Source organism: Callionymus lyra, chromosome 14 (genome assembly GCF_982586985.1).
Source record: "Callionymus lyra chromosome 14, fCalLyr1.hap1.1, whole genome shotgun sequence".
Classification (NCBI taxonomy): domain Eukaryota; kingdom Metazoa; phylum Chordata; class Actinopteri; order Syngnathiformes; family Callionymidae; genus Callionymus; species Callionymus lyra.
Window position 1 is genome coordinate 23,936,005 of NC_141831.1, and position 20,194 is coordinate 23,956,198.

Genomic DNA, 20,194 nt, shown 5'->3' on the forward strand with positions numbered 1-20,194 from the left:
CAGCAATGGCAATATTAAACCATTACCACTCAGGAGCAGACACCAAAGCATTTATTCTTAGAACAGAAAAAAACATTCCTGGTGACATCAACTGGACCATAATTCTCTATTCAATATGAGATTTAAATCCGAGGAAAAAAAAACACAGTCCACAGAGAACGAGTTGTCACATGCTGCCTCAACACATTAAAATCCTTCTGACAGTCATCCACCTGCTTGTCAGCAGGAGGGTGAAAAAAGGGTGACTTATGAATTTAAAAACCCACATAACCACTTCACAATAGAAGCACAACATGAACACAAGTAGTAGCAAAATAATAATTTATTAAATGCATTTCTAGTCAACACCAGGCATAAGCACCATGACTCTACCATGGTAAGTGGTTTAGAGGTGCAGGTACCACCAGATAAAAATGAGGCAGATCTACACCCATGCTTAAACACAGTGACTCATTGCAGTCACCCTTTAAAAAGCCTCAGGAGATTCACAAACCTGCACCCAATCTGTCAAGAAGCCCACCTGACCACAAGCTGTTTTACTAATTTGACAACACAGCATGTGGCGACATTAAAAAGGACACACACTTTAAATTTTTTAATGACTTTCAGAGAAATCTTTTAGAGGACGTGCTCAATGTCTACCTGATGAACAGTTTTTAAAACAAAAGTAACGCAGCACGGCCGTGATGTTAAGACAAAAAAAGGGAGTGTCAGCTATGATTATGAGCAGAATTAAGTCCATCAGCAGATTTTCTCACTAAAACCTTTTTTGCACCACAACAGGAAAAAAATAAACCACACAATATTTGGCGTGCCTGAGAGTGTCTCTCTTATCTATAAGCTTGTCGAGGCTCAAAGCCTCTAAGAATTTCATATGGTTGCAAAGCCCAGGCGCAGATTTACTTGAAGAGCCAGCTGGTAGTTTAAGTATTCAGATTTTGATGGAAGACTCTGTCTTGATGGCAGCAATTCATCGCCTTCAGCGAGCATGAGGGCAGACAGAGGGAAAAGTGAGATACGTGTCCATCAATGTCAAATACACACAGGTTGTTATAATAGTGTTGGAGCGCAAAGTAAAATTATCAAGCACTGAAAGAATCCAGGGCGATCTAAAACATGCTTGGGAAGGAAATTTTCTTCCCCGAGGGAAAAACAAAGAGGTAGTTTATCACAGTGACTGATTTCTTAGACAGGTAATAAAGGAGGCTGCAGGATGTACCTGTTAAATCAATGCCAAAGCACAGACAGCATTTGTTTAGATTACAGTTGATCCCGATAATGCTCAAGTTGCTTACACCAGTAGGAAAGAAATGCCATCTCATCAAGACGTGAAGCTTTTTTGAAAAAAAAAAAATATATATATATACAGTATATATATATATATATAAGGGGGGGCTGTGTGATGGATGACGGCAGAGCCAAGGCAGAGACAGACACAAAGAGTGTAATAGTTGATACGATTCTCAGTCAACACACTGGAATGCACAAGTCTGTTAAATCCAGCTACTGCCAGCATGAAGCCCAGTGGAGTGTAGACTGTATCAAATGCAAATCACACCATTTGCGTCAGTACAAAACAACAACAAATCTGTAAAGTGCACCGATGCAGATGAATGAAAAACACAATTTATAAAAGGCATCGGTGCACCACGAAAGTTTCAGAGGGCACCTACTCATGTTATGGTGTTCAAATTGAATTCATTAGAAAAAAGGTTTACATGTAAACAAAACAACTAGTATAGCTGATGCCATATTTACGATAAAAATTAAAAATATAACACAAAAATGTATCCCGACTCCATAATGCCCATTGGTAAAAGCGACATTGTTGGATGATGTTGACATATACGAAGACATGCTCAAAATTCAAATGGAAATCAGCCTGTGGTGTTAATCAGTAACTTTTCCATTTGAAAAACATTCTCAGAGTGTGTGAGAACCAAAGGGGCGGAAACTTAATCCCTGCGGTCAAAGTCTCATGATCGTGGAAAAAAAACAACAACATAGGGATAGGTTATTTACAGTGATAACACAAGGTAAAAGAAAAACAGAATGCATCCTCGAAAGAATAATTAGGGGAAATCGTTTTTAAAGTACACAGGGAACTTGGGCCATTTAGGAAAACGGATAGTAAGCAGTGAACGTGCTTGGCAGAGTTTGCCCGTTAAAAACAATCTTTGGACTGAGTCCCAGCTGTGAGGAAGAATATGAATTGGAGTGTGTGTGTGTGTGTGTGTGTGTGTGTGTGTGTGTGTGTGTGTGTGTGTGTGTGTGTGTGTGTGTGTGTTGAAGAGAGGGAGTCAAGTGATGGGGGAGAACACGACGGCTAATTAGAAAGTCTATCTTAATAACTATTCATGGCTGCCTGTGTCTCTTTGTGTCTCTGATAAGCGTCTCTTTCCCTCTGGTACGTACTACTGACACAGCACTTCGGAGTTTGCTATCTGGGAGTTGGGGAATGAACAGCAGGAATTTAGAGTGTCAGCATGCTCCACCCTTTACTCCAAATACTACACACACTCATTCACCAACACTAAATAACCCCCATTCCCACCAATACTTCCCTCCCACCCCACCCTGCTCCTCTAACACACCCGTGATTGTCAGTGCGGGTCCCCAAGGGCCCCCGATTCTGCCGAGACCTAGTGATTGTAACCCTTAAGAGCCCGCCCCCTCCACCTTTGTCGGCATACAATAGGGAGCGAATCCTGTCTCCTGGCAACCAAATCTTTGGAGAAGGTTGCTGTGGTGCTTAAGAGACAGTATGAAAGAAGGAAAGAAAGAAAAGACGACATATACAGGAAGCAGGTTAAAAGAAAGCCAGACCACGAGGTTAGTGAGAAGTTAAAAACAATAGTATTTCCTTAAAGCCGCCACGTGAGCTTACCTTTGTATTCAATAAAAAGCTTTTTATTTTATTTCTCTTTATACTACTGCCCATTTGGTTAGATATTTTAAATATAATATTTATTTAATACGTAAATATCTTACAGCTCTTGAAGTTAAATTATTTCATTATTTAAAAAAAAAGGAATTGTTTACCATGTATTGCTTTAAGACAAGCAGAAAAACAACTGGGTAAAAGAAAGAAACTTTTAATTGCAATTCTAATGGTATGAAGTCAAAAATATATCTTTTTAAAGCAGCTCTATTTCGACGGGAGAACACATTTCCCGTGAGCACTCTCTAAACGTTGCTAAAGTTGCCATTGTCCCCGTTTGCAGCAGTTGGACAATTTTCGGTTTCCATTGGCTGAATAAAGGATGGATATCGATGAGATAATGAATCATATTGTGGATAATGTGATATGCGTTATGACGGCTTTGTAAATAACATAACTTTAACTTTAACTAAAAATCACACAAAACACCTCAAGTCACGGTATACGAGTCATTCAACTAGTTTTAAGTCGATGAGTCATCACAAGTTATTTTAGTAGAAAAATATTAAGGTTCCCAAAACTACCCAGAGCTGCTTTAAGACACTCATCTTCCAAGAAGATTTTGTGACAAAACTGGTAGTAGCCCTTCAAGTTACTCTGCATCCCTGGTATAGCTTGTCGCCTTTTAGGAGAGACGGTGATCAGCTCTGTAGTATTTTAAATGTTCATGTCAATAAATCCAATTTCAGAAGAAGCAATTTGTTGCATGACAGATATTTTCAGAGAAAACTCCATTAAACCATGCTTGATGGCAAAAACATTTGTTATTTTTGAAAAAAAAAGATTGAATCTATTTCAGTATTCCGCGGAGCAAGAGATGAAGACAGCATCCAAGACAGCAGCAGACAAACAACCGCTGATGAGCGTAGAGCGGTTTGTCGAATCGGAAATGATGGTGGCATGCACATTAGTGATTCATTATCCTAAAACTGCAGTCTGGGGGCTCTAGGACGAACAAATTAAATGGCACAGGCGCTCTCCACATCACAAACAGTCAAGCCGATCCCCTGTGATCAATTATCTCTTCAGCGGCAGAAGATAGCTTCATGAATTGGTAACTGCTAGAAAGGCGGTTCTGAACACTCGCCCCACTGCCCCCACTGGAACTATTCAATTTGAAGCGATGTGTCGCCCCAAGAGCGAGTTTGGTTTATTTAGTGTTGCGAGGGGCTGTGCCTGTTGAACCATGACGATTGTGCTGTAATGTAGCCTGAAAGCTCCATTTGCTACATGGAACAAACCGTCGATTTTCACTGAGTGTGACCTAAAGGCTGTTTTGACATAATTGAACATTAAAATAAGAAGGGCTGACGGATGACAGGCCATTTTATTTGGCCATCTGAGCTTTTGACAGCATTTAGAGAGGCCTGCAGGAGGAATTTTAATGTAATTAGTGGGAACAGCCGCTGAAGACTGGGATGTGATGAAATTCTGATTTAATTACTATATTCATGAAAGCCTGGTCTTACGGGTAATCCATGTATTCACATATAAACAATCTGAATCTTCATGAGCTTCAATCACATTACACTATGTAATATATAGATATGTGTAATCCTTGCTTTAAACATGGGCGAAAACAGGATTTGTTGAATGCGGGAGAATCATTGGATTCAGGATGTACGCATTGGTCCCGAAGATTACAACTTTCTTTGGCTACTTACTTAATTTTGGAACTGGAATTTTGATACTTTAAAATATGTTGTGAAAATGTGTCAACATATTGTTCAAACTGAACATGATGAACCCAAACTTGCAAAAACCTGGTCCAAAAAAGGATTGTAGGTTCATTAATCCTATTCACACATAAAATGACCAGAGATATTTAATAGATGCCCAGAATCCCACAGATCCAAAGAAGATTAGTGGCACAGCAGAAGGGTGGGTTGTACTTAGAGATGATGGGCATTGTGCCAGTCAATGGAGCAGCACAGAAAGCAACCTGAAAAGATCCTCAGGGGAAGATGTCGCAAATGTGCCAATATAGACATGCAGGAGGAAATTAAAAATGGTTGCAGTCGGGAAACACAATGGTGCTGAAAATAAGCCTCCACAAACAAACGTGGGGGTTTAGAAGGAAATAAGTATGGTGGAATATTTTCTGAAGCTAGACAGATGAGAAAAAAAAGATTTGCGCACGGATTTAAATAACACAGATTCCTTATTTTTCTCCAATACTAATCTTAGATGATCAAACATTTTCGTTTAATCCCATGGTAGATGAGGTTTTAAAAATAACCATCCACAATTGTTTAATGGAGGAAGCAGCAGCTACTGTGCACAGCTATATCAGGAACCCTCTTCTCCAGCTACTCAGACAGGTTGGGTAGATTGGGTCTTAAGTGTGCAGCGTCTGTTTATAAATAGAAAGCTGTTTAGCTGGAGAAAGGTATTTTTCTAAACACACACCGTAAGGATTATCCTTTGCCTATTCGTACAGAAATCACGTTAGCGTTACTTTCTTTTAAACTAGTACCATAAAAAGCCAGACAAAAGTTAAAGCAGCTCCCTTGTAAACTATGCTGTTGTGAGTGCCATCTTCACTTCAGGGTGACTAGTAAAATATACAATTAACATACTTAAAACATTGTGAAGAAATGTTAGGAGAGACCTGTCGGCTAAGATCCATGTCTTGAGGTCACCACATAACTTGCCAATAGTAAGCTCTATGAAAATGCACACATCTAAGACAGAATCCTGACTGACAAGAATTCAATATTACTACTTAGCACGGAAGCTTTAATTCCAAAAATGGAAGGCATTCATGGTGTTCCCTTGACAAAATGACACGAAAATATTTATCAAAACCGACTTGCCGACTAAAAACAACCATTATATAACCGATGCAAGAGGAAATTGTCAAGCACACACAGTACCTTAATGGGACACTTCATTTATACTTATAGAAGATTAAAGAAGTCATTGTCAGCAAGTTAAATGGTGCATGCAATTCCACAATCACCCTATTGAGAGAAGCATAGTCACAGACTGGGCTAGGAAGTCACCACGTATCTTATCGATAGAGGTATTTGGTAGAAATATTAAGATATGGAATTTTGTCCATATAGTTCATCCCTAGTCTGGGCCATTTGACAAACAGGTTTTTTCTTTACCTCAAAGGGAATCTTTACTGATAAAGCTTCAGCCCCCAAAACAAACACCCTGTCTGATAGATAGCACCAGAACCCTATCAGTGCCTCTGAGCAGGCCTTTGTCCTGTCCAAGGCTCAATGCCAGCTGTGATTAAAGAACAGTATCAGTGGTCAAACACTGTCTGGGGAGCAACACTGTCCTTTCGTATCTTCAGCAGCACTATACTTCACAATCTTTGTTTGTATTTTAGTTTAACTGATCTAAAACGGTCTTGAAAAGTAAGTTTACAATAAACTCTAGTATCCTAGTTGACTTTAACAGGAAATGGTCAGTGAGTCCATCTTGCTCACACCATTTTGCCTCAAGGTTCAGGTCTAAAATTAGGAGCCCTGTGCCTTAAGCGAGTGCCACGTATGTTTTCTCCAGGCCAAAGTGAAAAAAAAGCTAACACTCCTTCCTGCTCCCACTCACACACATTTATATAACAAAATCAGGGTTCTCACCAGTGCCATGGTGATTTTGATCACCTATGCTGTGAATTGGGTTGCTTGAGACAGAGCGTCGGGGCATTTTCTTTTGTTTTCCCTTTTATGTATTGTGTCTTCATCGTAAGGATGTGATAATGCAGTGTCACGTTCAGTAGTTGTCAATTTAAACTTCCATCCGTCGGTCTGTGAGCTGTGCGGTGCAGCTTTCTAGGCTCGGTTGTTATGGTGACGCGTTGGTATATACACGGAAGTAAGATTAATTAAGGAGCGTGAGTTTTCCAGTCAGTAGCTCATCTCTTACAACCCCCTCTGCAACATATTGTAAGTACTTTTCATCTCGTCTCAGTTGTTTTTAGCGTTTTTATAAGAACGTTTTTATAAGATCGCAGAACATTTTTATAAGATCGCGGAAATGTGTTAACCTGTCCTTCTTTGCCATATGCTAATGAGCCAAGTTGTTAGTTATAAACCATTATGCGTGCGTGTACACGGAAGTAGGATTTGTTATTTATTTATTTGCATTAGTAGTGATACTTTTCTCCGATCAAGTTGGCGCCGAAGTGCGGAAATGAACGAAAGGGAAATATCGCATCGTTTTCATTATCTGAACCCCCCTGGACCCCCCTACAGTACTGAGCTGTGCACAGGTCCCCCTACGCTGTAAAAAAAATCCTGGATAGAACCCTGAATAATGCAATCATTTTAGCCAAGATCTACGTATGAAAACATACATATGATTTTGTTTATTAATCATGGAATGCACTATCACTGCACTAAGGAGGAAAGGTTAACAAATACTGTAGATATGCTACAGTACTTGAAAACGTTTAAAAGAAAGTGACTTAATGCAAAGGTTCTGATCCAGCCACTTTCAATGTACTAAGACCTTTAAATACCAATTATTACTTTTATCAGCAATACATATTTCCAATAGTTAAACATGTCTTCAGTTACAGGAAGTTTCCTCCCTAGCCACAACATCCAGTAATTCCAGGTTCAGTACCAGGCTCAGAAGGCTCCAGGCCCTCCCACGCAGTCTTTTACTGGTGGTCTTATCTGTTTCCAAGGTTATGAGGAAAACATTTCTCAATTCTTGCTACATAAAATAGTGTATAAAGGGCAGTTGTAATCACCATTTAATGGTGTTTCTCATGGGTTTACTCCAACACATTGGATGAGAGAAAGTGAAAACACACTTCAAAATAGGTGAATAAGATATGCATTTCATTTTATTACACTCATTTATGGACAATAATTAATCTTGGTAATAAATATTTTTCAACGCAGCAAGAGTGAAGTTGCTATAAAAATGCAGACGGTGTTTTTCAGTGTCCTGCTTGAAGGGGAGACGGTGCAACAGGACATCATGATAACACTGTTGTTAAAAGATAACAAGATGGATAATCCGTCCCTCCCCTTCATCTCTGCAAAAGCAGTGAGACGGATAAAACAAAGTTGCCTCTGCACTCGGAGCTTCTTGCAGGCAGGTGTAGCTAACACACCTGGGTGTTGAGCCCTGCAGGAAGCCACAGGCGAGGACTGTCAGTTGATGTTACGGCTTAACCAGGACTGCTGGATTTATTCATGCCCCGAGCGCGGCCCGGACATGAGGATGAGGCTCAAAACCACCACTCTACATGCAATGTTAAGTGACAAGCTGCAATTGGGAATGTTAAAAATAACTTGCTAGTTTTGTCATCATGCGCAGAGTAGTAATCCAATATTTTCTTGCCATCAAAATAGGAGATCTGAAGAAAAGAGCTTCATTTAAGGACTCTGTGATATGAGAAGACGTGGAGTGTCAAGGGTGGTGAAGATAAATCTAATCAGCCATTTAAGAAGCAGTGTTTATTGCAATGGGGACTTCTCTGCGCTAAGGGTACGGTTGACTGTCGGCAGACATGACCTCAAATTTGCACTAGACTAATAAGATCGTTATCAACAAACAACGCATACGTTAGAAAAATGTCAGGCAGTAAATTGGATATGTATTCCCTTGGAGTATATTAGGAACTGTGTACATTAATAGCTCGCTCTGAACTGCTACATTGAACAACATGTAGAGCGTGAAATGACTATATAAAGGAGGAATTGAGATGTGAGAGTTCTAGTAAGGAGTTAGATTAGCTTAGGGAGGTTTTTCATGGATCCCACTAAAGAGATTGTGGTTTTTACTTGTGCGGTTAAAAATGTTTACAGCAGTGTTTATTACAGTTTCATAAATTCAGCTTTACAATTTAAACTTTTAACTTCCGGCTTAGAGATTGGGCAAACATCTTATCAAATCTTGAACAAACAACTGGGTTCATGGTGGATTAATGAACCTTGTGGACCTTTTGGATTTGAAAAGCACGTCAATATTTCTCAGCTTCCTTAAAGCATGAATGGTCATATTTCTAGTCGGACAAGAAAAGCTGGTTTGTTGAGAGTAGAAACACAACCATTTAACTATTATCTGACGGATGGACTCGGTCCAGTATACAAATTGTGTGCAGTAGAATAAATACACCAATAACAGCCAGCATTGAGAGATTAACATGAATAGGACAACAATATGTTAATACGTTAAAAACATAACCTTGAAAGGGAAACAATTAGATTATGACATATTTCTGTTAATGTTTCAGAATAAAATGGTGAGAAAGTAAAACGGAACACTACACTACGCCTTCTTCAAGGTCAGCCAGCTGGTGTTTAGTGCTAATGTGTTTTTGCGTGAAAACTGTCAAAAGAGGACTCCCTTGCGGCTCCAAAAATGTTGGAAAAATGGATAGCAGAGACCTCTAATGCTAGATGCTGATGTCAAATATATTTTTAAAAACTCACATTTGTCCTGTTAAGTATTGGTACGACTTTTTTTTATGCTAACAATTTAGTGCCAATTTTACAGATTTAAACTATTAAACCATTTGATTTAAGTTACAGATCACAATATATTTGTAAGGGTTTTCTGACCCGACTGTTGAAAATGATGAAACATATACATGCACAACACTTAACATCCAACCCTTGATAATGTATCTGATGCGGTCTTAATAAACACAGACATTGCTAGGCATGCAATTATAAATATAAATTAAATCATCTTGAGTCCTCGATTGACGCATCCAGACAGGAATAAGAGATGCACCGATTGGTATCGGTCCGATCTAGCCTCTCAAAGTTGAATTTTCATCACGTCAAAGAATATGAGCGTTTGAAGAAACAAGAAAGGCTGGCAAAACGCAGCAGTTAATTTAGCCGGCTGCTCTGCAGAGACCAGAGAGGCGTCCAGTCGATTGTATGAAAGTGTAAAAAACAAGGAAAAAATGTGTGAGGGGTTTCATCGCCTTGTTGAATACCATGTTACTGTGTGAACTCCGATGAATACATTTATATATTAATAAGAATTAGACATATATTGACACATTGGTATTAAAGGGTATTTGATTTATACATCTTTTTTTCATTAATAGGTAAATATCTATTATACAAAAGTGTCAATTTATTGTATTCTGTCATTTTTTGTTCACTTGACGAGCTTAAAATGTTTAGTTGTTTGCAAAGAAAGAATAACCAGTGTTATTTCCCAGAAAGGCAAGAAAGTTAATGTTTTACCACTAGTATGTGATCCTTACCCGTCAATACTTAAAGCCCAGGTCTCAGTATCGAGACAATAAAGTTGGATCGGTGTCTATCGATCATCAATTCCTTTGGCAGATCCAATAAAACTTCAATAAGGTAAAGCAGAGTTCAGAAAATGATTAAATGCACAGCTGAGCTTTTTACTTATCACATGGAAATACTTGGAGACCTGAAGAAGAGGAAGGGGGATTACTATTCCAATTACTGGCCACTCGCAGCGAGTCAGCCAGCCACATAGATGTGTTTGTGTTATGAATTATTCATACAGTCCATTAGGACAGTTAACAGTAGGTTTCCTAGGAACCCACCAACCACAGCCCAGTTTATACCTGCCTATTAAAATCTTAGCACTTGTGTTTACGGCACCACAGTAATGTGCTTTCTGCAGTAATCACAGATATTTTCATCTCATTGTCTCATAGTTTAAACAGCAGTTTCGACAAGGACTGGAGAAAGTCGGACGCATCATGTTGCTCAGCGGATGAGCAGTTTCCAAAGACATTTAAATGTCTGGACATTCATTTTAAGAGGTAGATAGTCTCACATATACAATTGATTTTTAATGTACAGAAAATTATATATATTTTGAAGGAACGTGCTTCTCAAATTTACTAACAAAAATGTAAACTTGCATAAACAATGTAATGCATTAACGGTCTCAAACAACCAGGAGCAGCATGCAATATCCAATATCTGTCAGTGTTTAATTTTTCAACTTCAAAAGCTCTAAACTGCTAATTTGATCAGTGATCACCTCGATTTATTAAGTAAGTTAGTAAAGCGTTTAACTGTGTTATGACTAAACTATACTTGTTAAATGAATTTCGTGTCATGATTGATTGTCCTGAAGTTTGTGAAATTTAGCGAGCGTCCACTGACGTCACAAACACGGACCTCTGCGCTGTCAGTCTTTATTCAACCAGTATTAAACACAAACTTTCTATCTATGGATTGAGGCAGATTCCACATTCCGCAGTCAACTTTAACACTAACAAGATCATTTGTTATCGTTACCCTTCATGTGGTTGACTGAAAGTTTCTCTTGTCTCTACAGAACAGCAAAGTTAACTGCTTCGCTTTGTTTAATTTTCCTTGTTACTTAATCTGCTAATATTCTTTTTCGTGATGCTTCTCTTGCTACTTAAATACATTTTTTTTATATCGAAACAGTTCTTTTGAAAATCGATAAAGTATCAGGAATAAAAATATTGCGATATATCAATATTTTCTTACACCCCTAGTGTCCATGCATCACACTTATGCTAAAGACATCGCTGCATTCTCTTCTCCTTCATTTTAGTAAACTGCTTCCACACGCTGGAGCTTCTTTGCTTAAAAAAAAACAAACAACGTCACTGATTATTAAATTTGTCTTTGCTGCTTTTTAAAGTTGACCTGATCGAAATTATTCAGCCAATTGTAAATGTAACGTGCTGCTGTTTTCAATATTAAACACCATTTCCTATTCCCACACTTAGTCGTTCTCATTCACAACGATCCAGCTCCTTCAAATATGTTAAAATATGCATCCTGACCATTTTGCATTCATAAAGCAGAGATTCCCAGCAGAGACTCGAAAATAGATGAGAGGGACTTCTTTAAGAGCATGCAAGTACATTTTGGAACTGAAGTGGATTGTCTGTAGTTGTCAATATCACCATCTATCCACCAGAAATTAGTCACCAACGCAAAATCGACTTAATAAGTTAATCATCCTTAATGTGAAGTAATACACATATAATGCAGTTTCTATTTGACTAAAATGATATGAGTGATTAGTTGAAACAATACCCCCATAGCACATTTAGTGTTTATACTGAGATGTGCGGCTCACCAGGTCATAACTTCTACGATTGCAAACATTTTTAGTGTTCAGAAATATAGAGAAACAAGCCTCCTCAGGGTTCCGATGAAGACTAGCTAGATCCTGCCTTTTTAATCATAGACAGAATGTATTACCATAGCGACATTATTTGACATCATAATTCAACATCAGACTAGAACATCAAAAGGCTGATGTGAATGTCAGCCAACGAGTAAACCAAAACGGGGGAGACTGAATTAGGAAAGAAGCCTGACATTGATTTGCCTTTTTACACTCATTCTTAGCATCAACCATTTTTTTTTTTTAAATGAGGTGTGCTAGGAATGGATCCCTCAACAGCTGCTTCATTTCTCCTTCTCATTCAGAAATTCATCCCACCTTCTGCTTCTGTTGCCGCCATCCCCAGCCACAATATTTTTAAAGATTAGGCAGACAATTAAATCTAATGTTCTTGGTGGAGAGGCTTAGTGCTGGGGAACAAAACAATCATCTCACCGCAATTTGGCTGTGTTACACAAAGACTGGACATTAACTCACAACTGCTGAACATGCACAATATTAAGTGGAATTCCCATATACATGAAGGCATATTGGACGTCAGTACTGACTGAAATGATCCTTTGCAAATGACTTTACAATATTGCTTTTGATTCTTCAGATTTCGCAGAAGAGGGGCCAAGTGTTCTACACCGTTGGTTTATATTCTACAGCCTCACTATATGCATCAGAACACAAAGTAACAGTTAAGTTTTCAACAGTATTTTCCAATTTGTACAAATTTACTTATAAAATGGAAAATGATTGTACTTCAAACTACATGCTTTTTAAAACCTGACTGTGATTGTTAAGTCTTGTAAGTAGGGGCTGATAATTCCCCCCTGCAAAAAAATGATATTCAAATGACAAGACAAAGGTTTATATAAACTTACATAAACTTCTCCAACACAACATGACTGTACATTTTATATATGTTAATTTATTTTTGTTTTATTTAATAAAACTAGTTGCATGTAAAAAAGTCTATTACAAGAACACTGTCAGAAATAAAAAATTTAACAACAGTGTTATCATGCACTGAGACAAGCAGGTCACTGAAAACAAAACAAACTTCTCTCTGGCACTTTGCAGTTCCAAGATATACATGTGTATCAATGTGTGCTTCTTAGAGATTCTCATTCAAGATATGACACAGACATCGTTGTTGAGAACAGCTTATTCATCATAGTAGCTCCAACTTCTCATTAGAGTAGAGGGCACTGTCGGACCTGCACAGCTGGATGAAGTGACAAATGGGCCCTTGTGACGGCCATCACCCTTACAGCAGAGACGTGGTGATGAAGACCGATGGTCCCATGAGAGCGTGGAAAACTCAGAACCACATGCACCTTGTTTTATGCGATGGGCTACAAAAGAACAGTATTAGATTTTTGGAAAGACTTCCCTTTGAAGCTTTTAAAACTGTGCAACTATAATGCCCACTTTCAGTTTATAGAAAGAATGTTCAAAAGGTTCAATATTTTTGCTTGCCTTAAAAAAAATGCTGGAATTGTTAAAAAAGAAGAAAAAAAGAAATACAACTGTTGTACATATAACAAGATAGATATTCCTGGATATCCTTCACCTATCTTGACCTTCACTAGGACAAATTAAGACAACAACTGTGTTATTAAAACAATCTCAACAAATCGGAAACAATTTCCCGAAGGAGACCTCCAGAGGGATCAATAAAGTTGTATCTATCCATCCATCCATTCATCCATCCATCCATCTCCAGTGCTGATCATGATGTACAAGATTAACATCCATTAATCAATATTTTTTTTAAATCAAAAGGTTCTAGTTACGGACGTTCCAGTCATTCATCCAAAATACACACTGAAGCGTAACATTCATGATTAATGAAGTACAAGTACATGCACTTTGCTTCCTCCAAGAGCGTGTGTTGTTCTTTTTTATACACATAATTAAAATATTGGGCAGGTGGGTCGATTCCCGGTGTTTATTACAACACTAACCCAGGCAACCTTTTATTGAATCAGGGCTTCTCAACAATCAATTTATTACAATTTCTAAACCATTTGCTTCACACTCTCCTTCAACCCAGTGGTGAGAAGCGCTCGGAGTGAGCTAGAGGTCAGAAAACACACAATCCGCAGATGAAACATTGGATTTAGAGCGGAGGAATTTTTGTTAAATCTTGCCAATATATCATCCCCCCGCCCCCAAGAACGTCTGGCAGCCACCCAGAACGCTGTTTTATTCCCCACCTGAGAAAATGAGAATGCGCTCTGAATACAGAGCAGAGACACAGCCATTAACAGCACTGAGGAAGAAGCACAAGCATCAATCATTTCCTCTCGTTCTGTGGCAGACAGCAATTTGTTCATTCACTAAATCAGACAGGAAATGGGGGGAAAAGAGGAAGGATTTAGGGTAATGTGGTAATGTAAAAGGCAGGATCAGAGCTTGCTAATTCAATATAGGTGAGTGGCAGTTGGCACCGGGCTGGACACCACAGGCATGCTAAAATATTAACATCCCAGGCTGTGAATATTCATGCGTGGTCGTCGCCATCTCCAGACTGCTGAGGACAAAGCGGTGCTCAGGAGTGTAATCCAATTCCACGCGTTCATGGTTGATTTTCAAGGGCATGTGTGTGGTGAGGTGAAGCGACTGCTCGAGGTGACGTGGTTTGAAACGGTGGACTGCTGGGTCATGACAAGTGCCTGCGACCTCAAGCCAGTGTGGGCCCATTCACAATGGCTCTTTACTTTTGAAAACAGTTTGATTCCAAGGACAGTCAGGTGTAAAACTGAGGCCAACTGTTGCCCTTACAAGTCATTAAATGCAAATCAAAAAATGAATTCACAAGGATAGTTCACATCTTTTGAAGCACCCAGCTGTAAAAGCAGATAAGATACAATAGAAACGGGGGAGGGAAGCTGAAAAGATCAACTCCCAGGATCTGTTTTCATGTAACTAAGCAACCATCCCCTGGCCAGAGCCTGTGGTTCGTCTCCACTTATCAGGTAAATGTTTTCTGCGCCTGCTCAGTGTCAGCAATGCTTTCAGGATTTGCCTCTTGCACCAGCTTTGGCTTCCACAGTTACCATTGGAGCAATGTTGAAAAAGAAGAAAACTAACTAGAAGACTAGACGTTTAATAATTTTATATTTTTTTTCGTCCTTAAGTTGAGAGTCCATATTATTGACTCTCACTAAGGCAACATTGATATTAAAATATCTTAGTGTATATTCAAAATTATTTAACATCATGACCATACTCTTTATTTGTACTTTGTTTTTAACTGTATCAGAACTTAAAGTTATACAACAGCTGAAACAAGCGAGTTATTATTCATTTAATACTTAAATGTAATTTTTCATATGCAGGTTTTATATGGTCTGCTGCGGGTTAGAGACGAAAAGCGGAATTTTATTGTAAAGCACTGTCCCAACAATTTTGTACATTTAATGAAAAAATGCCATTATATTTCATACTGCCACAACAAACATACATAGAGTACACAATGGACTTTGTAAGGCTGGGTTGGAAGAGGTTAAACAAATGTTTTAACCAAAAATGAAAAGAGCATTATTTCAGATGAATCGCCTTACTACCACAAACAAAAAGTTTAATAGTGTTTAACCATAAAAAATAAAAAACATTATTGATCTTGATATACATTTAGAGTGATAGTTCATCCAAAATGCAAACTTCACTCATTTTTTACTCACCCTCGTTTGTAACAGAAGTTTTAACACTAACATGATAGGCAGACAGGAATAGTCGGGGTAAATACTGCGAGTGCTTCCAGTGTAGTCAGTTTTATAGACAGTAGACTAGAGCCCGCAATATTTACCTGGAGTGCTTCCCGTTTGTGTACGTTAGCCTTTAAGCTTCTGCTTCAGACGAACACCACAGAGGTATTTGGTTGTTTTTAAGTGCCTTATTTTGGAGGAAGATGAACCTGCGCACCAGTCACTACGTTACAATGAAATTACAGTCAATTTTGGCCTATAACTTTTAAAAAAATAACAGATTACTCTGAATATAGTCGACATGAGGGCAAGTAGAACATGAGCAAAGTTTGAATATTGAGTGAACTAACCCTTTAACCAATGCTGTTAAAACAATATCATTATTTCCTATAATTCTATTTACAAAAGGCCATACATTCCAATGCACACACACACAGAATAGAAACGGCAGAAATGTTTGTGCGTGTTTGAACTATTTGAAAGGGGTAAGCAGATTATTGTGCTCGTCAGTAGAATTCGACATTTCTGGCAGATACTGTTCTTGTCTGCTGAAGTGGAACAGCGCCCAAATGATGAGGCCATGTCACCATTAAGATGGTAATGAGCCTAAACTAGTGTACCCAACAATGTGAATAATGAGACAAAAAAAAGAATGCGTCTCGGTGCCCTAGCTTTGACAAAGAATGCAAGAGATTGTATATATAGAGATGTTGTTTATATGTTTTTGGACCCTTCAATAACGAATAATATTAACACGCGTTATGTTAAAATAAAAAAACTATTAGTAAAAGGTAAACTATTTATTTTTGGGGCATGTTTCTTTACACTGAAAAAGATAGCATAACATTTCTCAAATCAACAAATTGACATGTTTTCTTACGTCTCTGAACATATAACCTTGGGCGTGAAAAGGCTACTTTTGCAGTAGAAAACAAATATATTTACTTATTCCATGCAAACTGTTTTCAAATAAAATGTAACATTCATTTAAATTACCATTATATGTTACCTTCAAATAGGATTGATTCTATGACTTGGCATCCATTTTAAAGGAATAGACCAACTTAGTCAATCACCTGCAACTCATTGTTGACCCAATGCTCAATATTCCAAAACCTCATTTTAAATATTTAATATTTTAATATGAAATTATTTTGATTAATTATGTCTAGTTAATAAGGTTTCTATTTTAACCTTTCCTTTCCTTTTAAAAATGTTGTGTTATTTCCTTTGATCCATGGTCTTTATATTTGCACTTTATCTCTTTGTACTTGTTATTTTTATTTATTTATAATTATTTTATTTGTACCTTTTATTGTCTGCTGTGAACTGAAAATCCAATTTCCCTCTCTCCAGAGGGATTCATAAAGTCTAACTAATCTAATATTAAAGTGATAGTTCACCCAAAATTCAAACTTCACTCATTTTCTAGACATTACAATTGACTTAAATTTTTGCCTACAAAAAGAAACTTATAACTCTGAAATGAATCCCAACGCTTGGATAGATAAAAACTTTATTGATCCCTCTGGAGGATGACATGAGGATGAGAAGAAAATTAGTGAAGTTTGAGTTTTGAGTGATCTATCACTTTAATAACAGTAATTTCATGTGTTTAATGGCTTTACCTACACAGAGTAGAGCAAAAATAAAAACAAATATTGTTGTTTTACAATGAGCTTGGAAGTAAAATATAAGCTTATATTGACTTGTTTGATAACCTACCAGTGATTCACTAGTTTCACTGAGTACAATGAGGTTAAATAATAATAGCTTAAACAGTTGTTCATGTTGGAATGCGATACTGTTGGTTATGATTCATGAGTGCGGTCAGGAATCCAGTGCTCAGTGATAATGATTGAAACCAAAAAAAACTCTTGTTTCTCAGGCTGGTTATTGTTTGTGGTGGGAGGAGTCAAGCACTAGTTTCAATGTAAATTCCATGACACCAGCAGACACACCCTAGGATGAAACGTACAACAATGCAAGTAATAGAAATATTAGTATTAGTAATATTGGTCTAGTATGAAATTAACAACTCTAACAGTCAAATATTGTACATATATGGACAAAAGCTTTAAATAAAAAGACAACTAGTTTCTTAAACTGCTTTTAATCTTTATGCAACCGTCGATCATGGTGTATGACAGAATAAAGAATTGTTCAATATTGAAGTGTTCTTTGAATACATACGTTGGAGAATAAACCACGTGTTGACGTAAACTTTAAGTCCAAAGCACATGTCATAAACCCATAAAACATGCTTTAAAACGTTTGTACACATTTTGATCCTAAATGAGATGTTGAGGAGAAGAATTTAATACAGAATTTAAATGTTTACGAAACATACAAATTATTTAACACGATTCCATTGCGTGATACAATTGTTATTGAAATAAAACACCAATTGTGGATCGATAACGGTTAAATGTTGTAGTAGTAAAAGTTTAAAAAGCAACATGGGGTGACTGGTGGACGGCGTCTGTACTGGCCCACACACTGACCGTCGGTCTGAGTTGCTTAAAGTGTTTCAACTATCTTTCATTGAGTCAGTCACGAACTGTGTACACATAGAATTCAGATATATTTATTTTTTAAACACTTCTAGTTCCTTCAGAGCTCCTGTGGTGACGGTGGACCGACATGACTGACCACACACTACGGGAGTCACGCCGTCGGGGTTTTCTCAGACTTCAAAGTAGCTCTACGGTCACAAACGTGGACAGAACTTACCTATAAAAAGCGCCAAGAGTGCACAGCAGCGTCCGGCTCTCGAAGGATCCATCTTCGCGGGTGATATTCCAAGAGTTTTCCGGCGAAACTTGGTGGAAGAAGTTCTGTTGAGCAGGAGTGAGAAGCGACCGCACAGCTCGAGCATCAGACTCTCCTCCCCCTCCCTCTCTGCAGGTGCACCGCGCGCCGCAGCCAGTCACGTGACACTCCCGGAGAAGTGCAGTAGCGCCCCCTGCTGGTTGGAAACAAGAGTCAGCGACACATTTCATCAGATATGTGTCTCCGTCACGTGATATATGACTCAAAAAACTACCAATAAATTGAAAACATAAACGCAAATGAGATTATATTGTTGCAGAATAACCGGTAGTTCTTTATGGTCAACCTTTTCATGCCACACATCGAATGTCGGTGCATGAAAATTTTGACTACATTAAAGTGGTTTCTGGTGCAAAATTCATGTCATAAATGGCTGGTTGAACCCCTTGATCAGTGATCAGTTTTATCTTGATCTTTAAAATATATACTTTATTGAATATTGTTTTGATTGTTTAAGCGCTTTGTGACCCTGGTCTGGAAAAGCACTATATAAATAGAAATTACTTACTTACTTACTAAACAAACTACTGTCCATAATGGATGATGACAGTCATCCTCTCAGCACTGTCATCAGTGAACAAAGAAGCAAATGAGTGCAGGAATGCTCCTTCCCGGGTGCAAAACAAATAGACTTGATACTAAACTAAGCCATGCAGCAAGTAATGCTGTAATGCAAGTAGCAAGGTGCAAAACAAATAGACTCAAGGACTCATTCATTCCTCGGGCTATTAAATTGTACAATTCTGAGTTCGGGGGCAGGAGTGGAGTGAAAGTATCTGGATGTTTTCTTTGATCTATGTTCTTTATCTTTATCTTTAGACTCAGATTGTATCATCTTGTTCTTTCTCTTTATTTGTCTTTGTTCTTGTTCTTATTTGATTTTTGATTTTTTTTGTATTTTTTTTTTTTTTTATGAAAAATTGCTGTATTTGCTGGGGCTATTGGAAAAAAACTATTTCCCGAAGAAGACCTCCTGAGGGATCAATAAAGTTCTACCTTACCTTACCTGCTGTGGCAGATGACGACTTTAAAAAAGCTTCATAGGTAAAAGGGGACCCACACAGCTAATGCTTAAAAATATAGGAAGTAACATCAACGTTTAGAGTGTATTTACTTACTTTAATTCAAATAGGTATTCATTGTTGAGCATTTCAGGCATTATTGTTCGTTTTCTGTACGCCTGTAACGCCATACTTGATGTAGTATGCTGCCTTATACTTTGGAATTTAGATGGAACTATTTTTAGCAGTAGAATGTAACACGGAAGGGCTGTTTTTCTGCCCCTTTGGTCTATTTCCCTGCTTACCAGCTACAGCTACTAGTAAGAGGCGAAAAACAGGCAGTTTGACACAGAATTTGACTTCGTCTCACGTGGTTTTTTCCAATTGGAGTCTTGAGAATTCGAAGATCACGTTGTCTGTTTATGGACAATTAAAACAAACCTGTTATTTGCCATTATATTATATTATATTTAATTGTATTATTCCCTTCCGTACAATTTTCTGAGGCCCATTACGCCCCCTGGCGGCCCTACATTGCAAACCACTTCGCCAGAGGGCGGATTATCTTTCGTCACACCAAGCGCGTTCCCAAATTCAGCCAGAAGAGGGCAGTACTGCAATGGGTCGAA

At 38.1% G+C, this 20,194-nt stretch overlaps 1 protein-coding gene across 1 annotated transcript in view; it reads right to left on the reverse strand.

Annotated features, from left to right (window-relative positions):
- Positions 1 to 18,603, reverse strand: part of cxadr (CXADR Ig-like cell adhesion molecule) — a 34,665-nt gene extending 16,062 nt beyond the window's left edge. Inside the window, exon 1 of the mRNA XM_087807281.1 lies at positions 18,466 to 18,603. Within this exon, the coding sequence (XP_087663407.1) occupies positions 18,466 to 18,517 (52 nt within the window). The 5' untranslated portion in view covers positions 18,518 to 18,603. The remainder of the gene's footprint in view (positions 1 to 18,465) is intronic.
- Between the last annotated feature and the right edge of the window lie 1,591 nt (positions 18,604 to 20,194).